The sequence below is a fragment of the Bison bison genome, unplaced genomic scaffold (genome assembly GCF_000754665.1).
Source record: "Bison bison bison isolate TAMUID 2011002044 unplaced genomic scaffold, Bison_UMD1.0 scf7180017864162, whole genome shotgun sequence".
Classification (NCBI taxonomy): Eukaryota; Metazoa; Chordata; class Mammalia; order Artiodactyla; family Bovidae; genus Bison; species Bison bison.
The window spans coordinates 2,924,878-2,941,724 of record NW_011494734.1 but is presented as its reverse complement, the minus strand read 5'-3'; the positions used below and the strand labels follow the sequence as shown (position 1 = coordinate 2,941,724).

Here is a 16,847-nt window from a genome sequence, read left to right as displayed (position 1 = left end):
GATGTACTCTGCATATAAGTTAAATAAGCAGGGTGATAGTACACAGTCTTGACGTACTTCTTTTCGTGACGTTAACGTACTCCAAATCTATTTTCTTTCAGAAAAGTTCAAATTTCTAAAGACCCTTCTCATCTGTTCTTAATTTCCTTCCCAAATCAACATCATGTTCAACCTTGTATAAAAATAATTTGTGTGCTTAGCCTTTACTGCATTGTAAAATTCCTTTTTATATTCTGCAGAGTTAGCTATGGTAGGTGCAGAGTGTTTTTAAAAACTGAACATCACACTAAGAAGCATATGTACACATTTGTAGAACAAAATAAGTTATAAATGAAATAAAGTTCTAAATTGCTGTTTGTTTTCTGTGTTGTATGCTTTATTATTGCCCTTAGTTTCTTGCCTTCTGATTATAATTTACATACTTTTGCCAAGATTTACTAATGATGTCCTTTTCTGAACTAGATCCTGTTCTGTAGGATCTCTGGCTAATGCATCTTTATATCTTAATTTAAATTCAGTTTTACAAAGTCTTGACTCCTGTTACACATACAATTTCCACTCTTAAGTAGCTTACGATTTTGGTAGGGGAAATAGTCCTGTAAAATTATAAAGTTAGACACTGTAATATAGCATTATAATGGTAGCAGTAGAATTATATATGAAGTAAAACATGAATAGAAAAGTGGATGATAACTGTTGGTGGCTAGGAAATGTCAAAAAAGACTAGTTGGAGTTGGTTTTGAAGTATAAATAGAACTTCTCCAGGTGAACTGTACGAAGGTAGTACATGCCACACATGGGTATTGATTTCAGTAGGTTTCACTCCAGGAACTGTAATCAGTTTTTGGAGGGTACATAAGCCTCAGTGCTGCTTTCTGTATTTTCCTATTTGGTTCTCTTTCTCATCTTCAACAGTAATTACTTAAATCTTTTTTACTTTTTTCAAGCCACTCCCTTTGAGCTCAACAAATGGTTTTCAGGTTCCTTGGAAGAATCTGATATGAACTTCCTCGATTTCTTGCCATTAAATCTGTGAACTAGCCTCAACCTGTTGCTATCCTTTCTTCTTTTACATGATATTTTTAATTACGAAAGAAGTGTACTGCTTCCTAAAGACAGTCGCTCCTCTTGGTGTTCTGGATTTTCTTCCTGCCTCCTCCAGGACCAGTTACTCTCATTCTGTGCCATTGAGATCGCTTTGCTTCGGGGATAAATCAAATGGACACTGTTTTGGTCCTTATCTTACTTGATCTTGTGAAAGGTTTTGACTTTTGAAGTACTTTTCTTCATGTGGCTTGCGAGTTGCATGGTTTTAGTTTGTTTTGTTTTTAAATTTCCTTATTCTTTAAGTGCTCTTTTTCAGCTTTCTGTATATATTGTTGTCTTCATTGTGTGCCAGTTCAGTGATTCACTCCACTCTTGCCCCCACAACATTCCTAAGGAAGTAAATATTCCCATCAATAACAGTGATTCACTGTGTCAGGGATCTGCCAGTGATGGAGATTAGGATTGATAGGGTTGGTGAGAAGATGGCATAGTTTGAAATTTTGTGAGATGTTTCTGATGTGATGGCTGTAAGAATGAGAAAACTATAAAAGAGAAGCATTAGGGATATTCTCTCCTCTGATTTAAAAACCAGTGATTAGTATCCAGCCTTCACTATGTTTGATCTTTGTAACATATTTGACACTGCTACTGCTAAGTCACTTAAGTCGTGTCCGACTCTGTGCGACCCCATAGATGGCAGCCCACCAGGCTCCCCCATCCCTGGGATTCTCCAGGCAAGAACACTGGAGTGGGTTGCCATTTCCTTCTCCAATGCATGAAAGTGAAAAGTGAAAGTGAAGTCGCTCAGTCATGTCCGACCCTCAGCAACCTCATGGACTGCAGCCTTCCAGGCTCCTCCGTCCATGGGATTTTCCAGGCAAGAGTCCTGGAGTGGGGTGCCATTGCCTTCTCCGATATTTGACACCACTGGCCATTTACTTTCTTTAAACTGTCCGTTTTGGTTTTTGCCATTCTGTCCTGTTTTTCTTTCTCTCTGAACATTTAATTTCTTTGCTTTCATTTTTTATCTTTACCCCCAAATTTTGGTGTGTCCCTGCTTCTGAATTGTTGTCCCCATTTTTTTGTGCATTCTAAAGTGGCTTCCTAAATCATCTGGTCTTTTTTTCATTGTTTGACTATTAATATCTTTGTACACAAATATACTCATATATGGTCCTTACCTCTCTTCTGAGCTATAGAACCACTGTCTACTGGACATTTCTATCTTGATAGTGAACAAGCACTACTAATTCTACATATAAAAAATCTGCACGTGGTACACACTGCTATATTTAAAATGGGTAACCAACAAGGACTTATTGTATAGCATATGGAACTCTACTCAATGTTATGTGGTAGCCTGGATGGCAAGGGGGTTTGGGGGAGACTGGATGCATATATTTGTGTGGCTGAGTCCCTTTGCTATTCACCTGAAACTCACAACATTGTTAATTGGCTGTACCACAATACAAAATAAGTTATTAGAAAGGCCCGTGTATGAACAGATAGTATAGATTCTGCACGTGAAAAAGTGAAATCAATTTTTTTCACCCTTCTCCTCTAACCCTTTGCTCTAGTCGTCTCTGTTATCCTTACTTGTATGTGGTAAGTTAGGTGTGTGTTTGTTCTCCTATAGGTTATGAGTTCTGTGGAGGCAGCGGTACATTCATGTTCATGTTTATACAAAGATTACATGTCTGTTAGTCAAGAAACTTGGAAATCATCTTTTAATTCTTGGTCTACCTAATCACCCATTTCCAGCCTGTGTCTTAAGTCTTGTACATTGTAGTGTCTGAATATTTGTCACTTCCTTGACATTCTTACTGCCACTATGTTTGGTCTCCATCCTGTCACTTGGGCTGTTAACATAGCACCGTACTCACTCCTGTGGCTCTATTCAGTGAGTATGCTGGTAAAGCAGCTTTCTGGGAAAAGAGCAAAATCCCCGCTTTTGTATTACATGTGAATTTTCATGGTATAAATACCCTTAGCGTGGTCAGTTTGAAGATAGCTACATGAGATGTCAGCTGGCTCACACAATTCCTGAAAGTTTAACAGTTGGCTCTGAGGAGTCAGTCTGAGCCAGCCCCAGTACACCACTGCGTGGCTAATCCCTTTTCAGTCATCCTCCATCCTGCTGCCAGAAACTGTTCTACAACACAAGGCTCACAGCACTCTTTCTTGGCTGTAAAACCTTAAATGGGGTATAGTCTGAACATTTTGCTTGTTTTACCAGCCTCTTTTCAAACTGCACCCCAGCCTTCCTTTGGAACCTCAAATCCTGCCATCCTTTACCCTTTCTGTCAATATCCATTGTGATCTAGACATACTGAAGTCAGTATTATCCTTATTCCTCAGAATATACCTTTTTATTTGCTGCCTCTAAACCTTCGCTTTTGGAATAACCTCCACTTGTCTGCCTGGCGGGATCCTTGATTCTGAGAATTGCTTGGCAGACTGTAAGGAAATGGGGTTCTCAGGATTAAGGCCAAAGTAGCAGTTTCCTTCTTTCACTTCACTTCACTTCGAGAGTAGTCAAGAATGAATCTCTGCTTTTAGCAGAATGATACTTGTAGCTGATGTATAGATTAATTCATTCAGCCAGTATTGAACACCTGCTGTGTGTCAGGCATTGTTCATGCTCTGTGGGTGTGGTAGTACAGAAAGCAAAGACTTTGCCCTTGAGCATATATTATAGTGAATGTAGACAATTGAAGTTTTTGTAAAAGTACATTATAGCTTGTTTTATAATCTCTTGTCAAGGCAGTCTTACCTCTATCTACCATATGGCTAGGAGATAATCCTTTTTACCTACATTGACTTCACTTCTGTATATCTATTTTTAATTCATAATTCCATTTTCCTTTCACATATTTGTGGATTTCTGTACAGAAAGTTATCTTAACAGCTATATTTACTCCTGTTTTCTTTCTCGTAAGGGCCTGCATTCAACATGGTTTCTGCTTCCTTTTACTCATTTCACTCATAAATCCAAAATTGCAATAATACCTGTAAGTTTGTATGTGCCTAGTTCTTTTAAAATTTCAGATTCACTTTATTGTAACAGTATTTGTGCATTGATCTGGAGATACTGGAGACCATAATTTTCAGATCCAGTCAATTTTCTAATTGTTGTTGACCTTGTTTTCTTGTGTTGAAAACTGTTGCTAGTATTTTTTTTTCAATCTTTTCTCAGTATTTTCTTTTAACTTACTGATAAAACTAGCTTTTTTGTTGTTTGCTAATCGTGTCCAACTCTCTGTGACCCCATGGGCTGCAGTATGCCAGGCTTCCCTGTCTTTCACTGTTTTCACAGTTTGCTCAAACTCATGTCCTTTGAGTCAGTGGTACTCTCCAATTATATCCTCTGCTGCCCTCTTCTCCTCCTGCCCTCAATCTTTCCTAGTATCAGGGTCTTTTCCAATGAATTGGCTCTTTCCATCAGGTGGTCAAAGTATTGGAGCTTCAGCATCAAGCCTTCCAATGAATAGTCAGGGTTGATTTCCTTTAGGATTGACTGATTTGATCTCCTTGCTGTCCAAGGGATTCTCAAGAGTCTTTTCCAGCATCACAGTTTGAAGGCATCGATTCTTTGGTGCTCCTAAAAACTAGCTTTTAGGAGTATGCATAGTGGTCCAGAGGTGGGCTCTGGAGCTAGACTGCCTTGGGTTCAAACAATGAGATGGTCAAAGTTTCATGCCTTGTCTCTGCCCGTCTCTTCACCCGTAAAATGGGGAGAATGATATTTCCAACAGGGTTGTGTGCATATAGAATAAATTAGTATGAGTTCCAACAGGTCTGTGTGCATATTGAATGAGTTAGTATGTATAAAGTGCTTAGGTCAGTACGTGATGTGTAGGAATATTCTTAGTAAATATTGCCACTCTTCTGCTGTTGCCACCACGTATTCCTTCTTCTTCACAACAGAAAGCCTTTTCATTAGTTTTTGGTGTACAGAAAAATCTCAAAATATGTTAACTGTGGTTATAATTGTTCTGTCATTTAATTTCTGTGGTTTTGTTGTTTTTCAGTTGCTAAGTCGTGTCTCACTTTTTGTGACCTCGTGAACTGCAGCACACCAAATTTCCTGGTCCTTAACTGTCTCCCAGAGTTTGCTCAAACTCATGTTCATTGAGTCGGTGATGCCATCCAACATCTCATCCTCTGTCATCCTCTTCTCCTCCGGTCCTCAGTCTTTCCTAGTATCAGGGTCTTTTCCAATGAATGGACTCTTCCCATCAGGTGGCCAAAGTATTGGAGCTTCAGCATCAGTCCTTCCAATGAATATTCAGGGTTGATTTCCTTTAGGATTGACTGGTTTGATCTCTTTGCTGTCCAAGGGACTCTCAAGAGTTTTCTCCAGCATCACAGATTGCAAGTATCAGTTCTTTGGCACACAGCCTTCTTTATGGTCTAACTCTTATTTTTGTACATGACTACAGGAAAAACCATAGCTTTGGCTGTGTGGACCTTTGTCAGCAAAGTTATGTCTTTGCTTTTTAATACACTGTATAGGTTTGTCATAGCTTTTCTTCCAAGGAGCAAGCATCTTTTAATTTCATGGCTGCAGTCACCATCTGCAGTGATTTTGGAGCCCAAGAAAATAAAATCTGCCACTGTTGCCATTTTTTCCCCATCCATTTGCCATGAAGTGATGGGACCAGATGCAATGATCTTCGGTTGAATGTTGGGTTTTTAAGCCAACTTTTTCACTCTCTTCTTTCATTCTTATCCAGAAGCTCTTTAGTTCCTCTTCACTTTCTACCATTAGAGTGGTATCATCTGTATATCGGAGGTTGTTGATATTTCTCCCAGTAGTCTTGATTCCAACTTGTGATTCATCCAGCCCTGCATTTTCCATGGTGCACTCTGCATATGTTAAGCAAGCAGGGTGACAGTATACAACCTTGATGAATTCCTTTCCCAATTTTAGACCAGTCTGTTGTTCCATCTGTGGTTTGGTGCAATGTGATTAATAATTTTTCTTATATTTTCCCCAGAGTGTTATAGTGATTTTTTAAATGAAGACTTCGATGTAAAGACTTATACTTCTCAATCTATTCATCAAGCTGTAATTGCTGAACAACTAGCAAAACTTGCCCAAGGAATCAGTCAGTTGGATAAAGAACTACACTTACAGGTAATTCCAATCTTCTGGAGCATATAATTTATCCCAGAGTAATTATATATCATTTTATAATCCTTTTATTATTTAATCTAAATGCATATTTATATGAACAAATGTATATTTTCCCAAGTATATATATATTTTTACATTTTTGGCTGCACCACACAGCATATGGGATCTTAGTTCCCCAACCATGGATTGAACTCACGTGCCCCACCTGGGAAACATGGAGTCTTAACCCCTGGACCACCAGGAAAGTCCCTCCAAATGCATTTTTAAAAAGTTTACTGGAAGCTACTTTTTGTCAGTTGAAAAATGGATGTCCCATCTCTCCAAAACCTTTTATTCATACTTTGTTTTCATCATCTCATCTGATATGGAGGGAATATAGGTTAGCAAAAAATAGGATGTCTTAAGTGTTTCCTGGTGGCTCAGACGGTAAAGAATCCACCTGCAATGCAGGAGACTCAGGTTCGATCCCTGGGTCAGGAAGATCCCCTGGAGAAGGAAATGCAGCCCATTCCAGTGTTTTTGCCTGGAGAATTCAATGGATAGAGGAGCCTGACTCTCAGTTCTTGGGGTTGCAAAGAGTCAGACACAGCTGAGTGACTAACATTTGATAAAGATAATAGAAAATGGAATTTTGGAAGCAGAATAGTGTGAATAAGGAAAACTGTTCCCATCAGGAGTTCATACTTCATGAACACAAAATGTAACATTTGATGAAATTGCAGATAGTTGATAAATTTGTGGTGGATAGGACACAAAAGGGGAATTATGAGATAGGTCCAAGTCTCAGTTGTGCTGTTACCTTTCATATTATATAATACCTTTGAGTCTTGCCTTTTTTTTCTGAGTAGGCACTTAAACATTTAAATTAATGAACAGTTGCATGAATAAATGAGCATTTACCAGGAAACCTAGATCTGGTATAAAATGAGACATGTTCCCTTAAACTTTTTTGTGTCTTGCTTTATCAATTAAAACAGCTACTTGTTTAGGACTGGGATGACATCTAAGGTTGATTTAACTGTAAAATTCAGATTATATAGTTAGAGATCAGTTATTTATTGGGAAACATTTATAGTCAGTTTTAATAGTCTGGTTTGCTGTAGTCTGTGGGAATAGAAAAATGAACATATTCCCTGGCTCTCTAAGCATTCACAGACCAGTGGCAGACACAGACAGAAATAATGACAGGCAAGTGATGCCTGTTATAAACAGAGTAGTACACATTGTTTATGGGGGCAGGGGAAAACGCTTTTAATTCTGCCTGTGTTTCTTGGGGTAGCTTTTTGCAGAAGCCACCTGAAATTCTTTCTGCCTTTTTGTGGTTGGCATTTTCCTTATCCTTTGCATGTAGTAACTTCTCTGAAGGAATCAGTAAAAACTATTTAACATCTCCCAGAGAGGGCAAGTTATACTTAACAGTAGTTTTGGATGTGGGATTGAGAAAAGTCTCAGTCCTGGTATGAGATCTGAACCTGCTATAATTATTTTTCTGCAGAAGCAAAATTGGGATAATGCTGACTGAACTCATAAAATATAATCAAAATAACTTAAAATATCAGTGAGATGATTTAAATTACAAAAGACGTACAGAGATATGTATCAGTCAGGACTTTAGTACAGGAAACAGAAACCACTCTAGGTATTTAAAGCAGGAAAATACTTAATACAGAGGATTGGATGGACAGCTAATAGGGTGGAAGGATCTACTGTGGATGCAGCCCAGAGGCCTGCAAGCACCTGCTGTTAACTCCCATGTCCCTGCTGAAGTTCACCTTCTGGGTGCTTGAACTCTGGTAACTGAACTCTGGAATGATGAATAGGGCTATCTTGGCTAGCTGTCTCTAAAGCCTCAGGTCTCAGGATCTGGCTTACTAGCTGAAACAGTAATGGGAAAACAGCTTTCCTCTTCTGTCTTCTAAATCTCTTGGAAATCCATCCAGTTGATTGCAGGGGAGACTATAACAGTGTAGTTTTAGGTTTTTCAAACTTTCCGCAGCATCACAAGGCACAAAGAAAGAGGATTAGGAGAAAATCATTGTGTTAGGATGGATGCATTAATCACTATGTCAGTGGACTGGGGAAAATTGAGAAGTCTTCCGGATAAGACATAGGAGACCAAAAGTAACAGTTATGTGATAGAGGAAATTGCTAGAATGACAGTGACATCTGGTATTGGACAGAGTGGAGGATTTAGGGTTCCAGTCAATGAATCTTCGCTCATGAGGAGCTTCAGTTTACAGATTAGACATGAAGCTTCTAATTCATTGTAATAAAGGATTCCTGGATTATTCTAAAGATTTGCTTGATTTCTTGATGTTTCTAGGATTGTCTTGCATGTAGCCTTTAATTCCTAACCTTTTTTTTTTTGGTATAACATTTCACACTGCCCTAATATTCTTAAAAATATCAGTCTTCCATAGGAAAGAGGATTTGCTGTGACATGGGGAAGCTGGAAACAGAGAGATGTTCAGGGAGGTGCTGATTCTGCTTTATCTTTGCAAATTAGAATGTGGTTGTGATGATGCTGATTAAGTTTGAGAGCTAAAAGAACCTGCTGTTTGAAAACACTCTTTAAAAGGAAAACATGTATTAATTAGTGTGGTGAGAATTAGCAGGTTTTTGTTGTTCAGTTTTGGCACATCTTCCTTCTGCACATCGTACTAGGAAAACATGGGGCTAATGAAAAGACTTCCTTGGCACCATGTCGAGCTTTAAGCATGTTTATGTTCCTGCCAGTCAGACATCTCAAACACACCTTTCTTACTTGTATTTTTTTCTCCATATAGAGAGAGACCTTCAGTTCTACATTGTGGTTACAAATTAAAATACCTAATATTTGTAATGCTGATTATTCATTCTTGATTTTCAGGTCGTTGCAAGACATGAAGATTTATTGGCACAAGCAACTGGAATTGAGTCTTTGGAAGGTATGTTTCCATCAACTGTTATACTTTATATAGAGCTTGCCTAGGGCTTGGTAAATTTTCTTGTGAAGGATTGGAAAGTAAATAATTTAAGACTTTGCAGGCCATATTAGCTCTGTTACAGTTATTAAATTCTGCTGTTACAGAGTGAAACCAACTGAGTGATATGTAAATGAATGTGTGTGGCTGTGTTCCAACAAAACTTCAGTAAAGCTTTGCGGTTTTATTAGCATGTGTGTCTGACTTTTTGTGACCCTGTGGACTGTAGCGTGTAAGGCTGCTCTGTCCATAGGATTCTCCAGGCAGGAATACTAGAGTGGGTTGCCATGCCCTCCTCCAGGGGCTTTTCCCAACCTAGGGATCAAACCCACATCTCCTATGTCTCCTGCATTGGCAAGCAGGTTCTCTGACCTTTGAGCTAAATTCTCTAGATTTAAATCATTGCTTAGCTTCCTACTAGATGTGTGAGTTTGGACAAGTTACTTTCTGTGCCTGTTTTATCCATAAAGGAGTGTTAATATGTACTAATATGGTGCTAATTTGAGTAAACAAAATGTTTAGAACAATTCCTAGTGCATATTTAGTGCTTTTATAACTGAGTTAATGAAAATAAGCAGAGAATTCTAGTGGTTAGAGGTTAGGACTCTGCAGTTTCACTGCTGAGGGTGCAGGTTCAATCCCTGGTCAGGGAACTAAGATTCAGCAAGTCACATTGTGGGGCTGAAACCACTGTCCCCCGCCATACCCCGCAAACCCCAAACAAAGTCAGCTCCACCAAAGTAATGGAAATAGGCTTCAATTCTTTCATTATGTTTGACTTCTTTGAAATGCTTTTCAAAACTGAAAGTATAGTAGAATAATGCATTGGATTTTTATTGTGAATTCTTCTATTTTTGTTTGACTACTTTTATGAATTTTTCATTCTGTTAAATTATATCTCATATATATGAAATGCTAATACTGTGTTTTCTGTCACCACTTGTGATTACATTATTAATCACTGCACATCAAAAGAAAGCTAAATGATTTTTCCCTTTGTTGGTTGAATTCTTGAGGGAGAAGGATATTGCCTTTTGTGAGGCAATATTCTTTAATGCTTCCCCAGTATTTCTTACACATACTCAAAGGTATTATTCTCAGCATGTACACTGTTTCTAATGCATCCTGATGAAGAACATAGTATTTTAAAAATAATAGTTTGTCTGTTTCTTGAATATTTAGGATAGATACTAGACTATGGGAAAATTAAGAGGCTCTAGGTACTGACTTACTGTTGGAAGTTAATTTTTTTAATCTCATAGTATTTTATAAGTTTCTGGAAGCAAGAAACACTACCTGGTTTTTAATGGTAATTTTTGTAAACAAATGATAAATGATTTTTTTCCTTTATAAAACCTATAGGGATGTCATGGTAGTATGTTGATTTTGAGTTTAAATATGTGTAGATAAATCATCACAACAAAAATACTTCTTACTGTGGTTTTGTATATATGCTTAGTTCTTTTTATTTTTTTTAATTGGCTGCATCATGCAGCTTGTGCGATCTTAGTTCCCCAACCAGGGATTGAACCCTGGGCTATGGCAGTGAAAGTACTGAATTCTAATTGTCACGGTCTGTGCATGGATTGGAAGATAATTTTTAGACATGAGGCAGAATGAGAGAATAGAGTTTATTACAGCGGGAGACACTTAGAACAGCAGGCCAGCTCAAGGGTGAGCCGATGGCTTTTGTGTGTTAGTGGCCAATTTTATAGCCTCAAGACCGAGTTCTTGCTGGGTGCCATTAGGTGATTGTTTAGGGTGCTATAGGGAGGTTCTCAAAGAGTCGGACGTGACTGAGCACAGCACAGGGTGGGTATTTTTTTTTAATCTAATATGGGGTCAGGGAACTGGAGCTGGCTGGTTTAGATGGGTGGAGGCTCATGGCAACAATTGCTGTGGGGCTTGGTCAGTTCCGGAGATGACCTTGGTACAAGGCTCCACATTTGTGACCTTGGTCAAAGGCTTTATACCAGTGACTTTGGTATAGAGCTCCACATTAACCACTGGACCGCCAGGTAATTCCCTATGTGTGTTAAGTTCCGTAGTGTGCTGATTTTCCCCTGAATGCTTGCTTTTCAGTGATTACAACATTTAAAATACGCTATTTGACTGAGTTAGAATGATTATCCATTGGATCAGAGTATACAGTACAAAGGCTGACTTCTGTAAATTCCTATGGTAATCTAAAAGTATTCTGCAGATTATTTGAACATAAGAAGTCAAGGTATGAATCAGTATTTTAACATGATGTGTATTTCTAAGCATATTAAAAATTTTAAGATTTGTGTTAGGTATTTGAAAATGAGTAGTTTCCCAGCTTTTTACTTCATCTGCTTTTTCTCCTATATATTTAAAATTTTGTGCTATATAATTCATTTGGAGGTGTATTCATTTAGCCTATTTTATTAAAATTTATATTTTTGTAGAAACTAACAACGTGGTTGAGCAACTACACTCCAATACAATTAATTAAAAAAGAAAACATTCGGTAAAATCTACTGTGCTTTATCTCTTAAAATGAATTACTGTCTCTGTCCTGTTCATTTATTCATTTAAATTTTAATCGAGAATTTGCTAGATTCCAGGCACTTGTAACATTATAAAAAATCCCTGTTTTTATGGAGGTGTGTTTAATTGTGCATGTGTGTGTGCCTGTCAGTCGCTTAGTTGTGTCCAACTCTTGTGACCCCTCGGGCTGTAGCCCGCCAGGCTTCTCTGTCCATGGGATTTTCCCAGCAAGAATGCTGGAGCAGGTTGCCATTTTCTCCTCCTTGGAATCTTTTGAACCCAGGGACTGAACCCACATCTCCTGCATTGGCAGGAGGATTCTTTACAACTGAGCCACCCAGGAATCTCACTTAAGCCTATTTAATTAAAAAGAGATTGCTTAATTTATTAATTTATTTGCTCACTCATTAATTGAGAAATTGTTAGATACCAGGCACCTGTGAACAAAAGCCACAGTCACTGTTCAGGTGATATTTATGTTCTAGGTAGGAAATTAGACCCAAAAAATACGTTAGTAGGAAACTTCAGGTATTTGTAAGTTCTAAAAGAAAATAGATGACGAGATAGAAGGGGAGTCCCTTACTAGCTAGGATGAGCAGGGATATCTCTGAGAAGATGACATTTGAGCTGAGATCTGAGTGATGATAAAGAGCTACCACATGACTCTCTGGGGAGAAGAGTATGGTAAGCTGAGGGACCAATAAATGGAATTAGTGTGGCATGTTTGAAGGGAAGAAAGTCTAGTATGATTAAGAGTTTAGTGAATGAAGAAAAGAATTGTAGATGAGGTTCTTGGAAAGGAATTTTGATTTTCATTCTAAATGCAGTGGTAAGCCATTGGAGGATTTTAATTAGAGATATTATGTGATTAATGCTCTAAAATGTTTTCTCTGGTGGTTCTATAGGAAGGCAAGAGTAGGATCTGGGGTTCCCATTTAAAAGTTAGAGTAATAGAAGTTGATGGTGCCTTGAATTAGAGTGGTGGATGTAAAGAGAGAGAAGTGGATGGTATAAGATGGGAATAGAGTAGATAGGATTTGTTGATGGGAAATTAAAGGTCTGAGGGAAAAAAAGTGATTCCTGAAATTTTAGTCTGAAAAATTGGATAGTTGATGGTGTAAGTAACTGAGATGAGTTAGACTGGAGAGGATCATGACTTTGGGGCAGATCTTATCTTGGGTGTCTTAAACTTGTCATAAGAAAGTTCTGAACTAAAGACTTGTGTGTGTGTATGTGTGTGTATAGTTAGGCAGATATAAAGAAAATATAGATACAGGTGCATATGTGTATATCTCAAATCAGTATTTTATTGAATAGATCGAGATTTCATTCAGACCCCATGTTTTAAATACTAAGAGAGACTCTGGATGGAGAGGTGAAGATAACTGAGGATCATCTCTGGGAGTACTCCAGCATGTAGAGATCTAATGGAGAAGGAGTAGGAGCAACTACTGTGATCGGAAGGAACCCAGGGGGTGTAATGATTTGGAAGGCTAGAGTAAAACATGTTTTAGGAAGGGAGTGGTTCAACGTGAAGTGAATTTTTGAGAGTTTGAACAGGATCAAGACAGAACTGATAATAGAAATTGGCACCTTGGAGATTTCTGGTGACCTTGACAAGGTCTGTTTTAGTGGAATATGTGTGAAAGCTCTCATGAGTGGGTTGTGGAGAGAAAAACATGTAAGGAAGGGATGATAACAAGGAAGACCAGTGCATTCTTGGAGATTTCAGGTCAGTGAACCATAAAGCCAGCAGAAAAGCATAATCTCTGGGTCCAGAAAGGATTCTATTGAACTGAGCCAAATTAAAACATATTTGTGGCAGGCTTTAGTCCATGGGGTCGCTGAGTCGGACACGACTGAGCGACTTCACTTTCACTTTTCACTTTTGTGCATTGGAGAAGGAAATGGCAACCCACTCCGGTGTTCTTGCCTGGAGAATCCCGGGGATGGGGGAGCCTGGTGGGCTGCCATCTATGGGGTCGCACAGAATCGGACACGACTGAAGCAACTTAGCAGCAGCAGCAGGAATGTTAATTAACCTTAAAATTACCTCATCTAATATGTGACAACATTCTATACTTGAATTTATTTATAGAATGCTGTGTTTTAAAACTACAGTGATGTCAGTTGACTATAGAAACTGAGTTTTAAAGAATGGAGTTCAAAATAATTGGATCTGTAATACTAGAAAACCCATTTTTAGGCATATAGTCAAATTTAAGATCTGTCTTCCTAAAAATAGTTTTACAATTTTATAAACGGTTCTTCATCATGTTATATAAATAGAGAGTAAAGGCAATAATATACTTGCTCTCTGTATCTATTATTTATCTATCACTGGTGGTTAGAGAGAATATACCAGGAGCGGAGTACGTCACCCAAATTGTTCAGGGCCTTGGAGATCAAGCTGTGGACTTCAGTTTTAACCTAGGAATGAAAGGGAGACTGTGGATAGATTTTAGCAAATAAGTGTTAAATATAATTTATACTTCTAAAGATCATGCAGGCTTTTGTGTGTGTGTGTGATTATAGTACAATGCGTATTAATAACGGGTTTCCCTGGTAGCTCAGCTTGTAAAGAATCTGCCTGCAATGCAGGAGACCACCATTCAATTCCTAGGTCAGGAAGAGCTCCTGGAGAAGGGATAGGCTACCCAATCCAGTATTCTTGGGCTTCCCTGGTGGCTCAGCTGGTAAAGAATTGCCTGAAATGCGGAAGACCTGGCTTTGATCCCTGGGTTGGGAAGATCCACTGGTCAGAAGGAAACGGATATCTACTCCAGTATTCTTGCCTGGAGGATCCCCACAAACAGAGGAGCCTGGCAGGCTACAGTCCATTGGGTCACAAAGAGTTTGATGTGACTGAGCGACTTTCATTTTCACTTTTCACACATTAACATGGAATTTACCCCTTTAATCATATTAATGCTAATTCAGTGCCATTAATAAGCATCACTATCCAGTTCCAGATTTTTTTCATCACTCCAAATGGAAACCTTGTAACCATTAAGCAGTCACTCCCCCTTCCTTGTGGTGGCTAGTGGGAAGGAACCTGTCTGCCAATGCAGGAGACACAGAGACTTGGGTTCCATCACTGGGTTGGGAAAATCCCTTGGAGGAGGGCATGGCAACCCACTCCAGTATTCTTGCCTGGAGAAATCCCATGTTCAGAAGAGCCCTGTGGGCTACAGTCCATAGGATTGTAAAGAGCTGGACACGACTGAAGTGACTTAGCACGTGTACACCCTATTCCTTGTAAGACTTCGTTGGTGAAGTAAGATTTGGAGTAGAGGAAAACTAGTTAGAGGTTTTTGAATAGTCTAGGTAAAAGATACAGTTTGATTATGATCATAGCAGAAAAAAATGGAAACATTTTTCAGTTTTTTCCTTTTAACTTTTTACCCAACTTGAAACCCTTGTAAATTTCTAAAGTAATGTAAGCTGTTATGTTTTCCTAGGTGTCCTTCAGATGATGCAGACAAGAATTGGGGCTTTACAGGGAGCCGTTGATAGGTACTGTTGTTCATTTTGTAAATAAGTGAAATGGAAAGATTTTTATCCATTGATATTTTGAAGATGATTTTATCTCTCCTCTTTTTGTTTTTCCTTTAGGATGAAAGCAAAAATTATTGAGCCGTACAATAAAATAGTAGCCCGTACTGCTCAACTAGCAAGACTTCAGGTAGGTCCTCATTTGTCATTTCTTTGTAATTTTAGTTCATTTTGTCTTTATAAGGGTATAGATTTCAAGAGAATGAATTCTGAGGAAGTAAGAGAATATGAGAGAAAAAGAAAATATTCAAGTGCTTTAAAAGAAGATGTTCAGTTTAAAAAGTAAAAATCAAAACTACTATTCAAGTGAATTATTTTCACTCTTACTACTATCAGTTCAGTTCAGTCACTCAGTCGTGTCTGACTCTTTTCGACCCCATGAATCGCAGCACGCCAGGCCTCCCTGTCCATCACCAACTCCCGGAGTTCACTCAGACTAACGTCCATTGAGTCGGTGATGCCATCCAGCCATCTCATCCTCTGTCATCCCCTTCTCCTCCTGCCCCCAATCCCTCCCAGCATCAGAGTCTTTGCCAATGAGTCGACTCTTTGCATGAGGTGGCCAAAGTACTGGAGTTTGAGCTTTAGCATCATTCCTTCCAGAGAAATCCCAGGGCTGATCTCCTTCAGAATGGACTGGTTGGATCTCCTTGCAGTCCAAGGGACTCTCAAGAGTCTTCTCCAACTCCACAGTTCAAAAGCATCAATTCTTCGGTGCTCAGCCTTCTTCACAGTCCAACTCTCACATCCATACATGACCACAGGAAAAACCATAGCCTTGACTAGATGGACCTTTGTTGGCAAAGTAATGTCTCTGCTTTTGAATATGCTATCTAGGTTGGTCATAACTTTCCTTCCAAGGAGTAAGTATCTTTTAATTTCATGGCTGCAGTCACCATCTGCAGTGATTTTGGAGCCCCAAAAAAATAAAGTCTCTCACTGTTTCCCCATCTATTTCCCATGAAGTGATGGGACCAGATGCCATGATCTTCGTTTTCTGAATGTTGAGCTTTAAGCCAACTTTTTCACTCTCCTCTTTCACTTTCATCAAGAGGCTTTTTAGTTCCTCTTCACTTTCTGCCATAAGGGTGGTGTCATCTTGCATATCTGAGGTTATTGATATTTCTCCCGGCAATCTTGATTCCAGCTTGTGTTTCTTCCAGTCCAGCGTTTCTCATGATATACTCTGCATAGAAGTTAAATAAACAGGGTGACAATATACAGCCTTGATGTACTCCTTTTCCTATTTGGAACCAGTCTGTTGTTCCATGTCCAGTTCTAACTGTTGCTTCCTGACCTGCATACAGATTTCTCAAGAGGCAGGTCAGGTGGTCTGGTATTCCCATCTCTTTCAGAATTGTCCACAGTTTATTGTGGTCCACACAGTCAAAGGCTTTGGCATAGTCAATAAAGCAGAAATAGATGTTTTTCTGGAACTCTCTTGCTTTTTCCATGATCCAATAGATATTGGCAATTTGATCTCTGGTTCTTCTGCCTTTTCTAAAACCAGCTTGAACATCAGGAAGTTCATGGTTCACGTATTGCTGAAGCCTGGCTTGGAGAATTTTGAGCATTACTTTACTAGCATGTGAGATGAGTGCAGTTGTGCGGTCGTTTGAGCATTCTTTGGC

General features: G+C 38.8%; 1 protein-coding gene across 3 annotated transcripts in view; it reads left to right on the top strand.

Moving 5' to 3' along the window:
* The window catches only part of COG5 (component of oligomeric golgi complex 5), a 281,698-nt gene that overhangs the window by 1,599 nt on the left and 263,252 nt on the right, over positions 1-16,847 (top strand). For 2 of the 3 annotated variants that reach the window (XM_010841464.1, XM_010841465.1), the window contains exons 2-5: positions 6,048-6,187; positions 9,057-9,114; positions 15,123-15,177; positions 15,277-15,346. In XM_010841464.1, coding sequence (XP_010839766.1) covers positions 6,048-6,187; positions 9,057-9,114; positions 15,123-15,177; positions 15,277-15,346 — 323 coding nt within the window. Of the gene's footprint in view, positions 1-6,047; positions 6,188-9,056; positions 9,115-15,122; positions 15,178-15,276; positions 15,347-16,847 lie in introns of those variants that run through there. The other variant, XM_010841466.1, reaches the window with a different exon arrangement.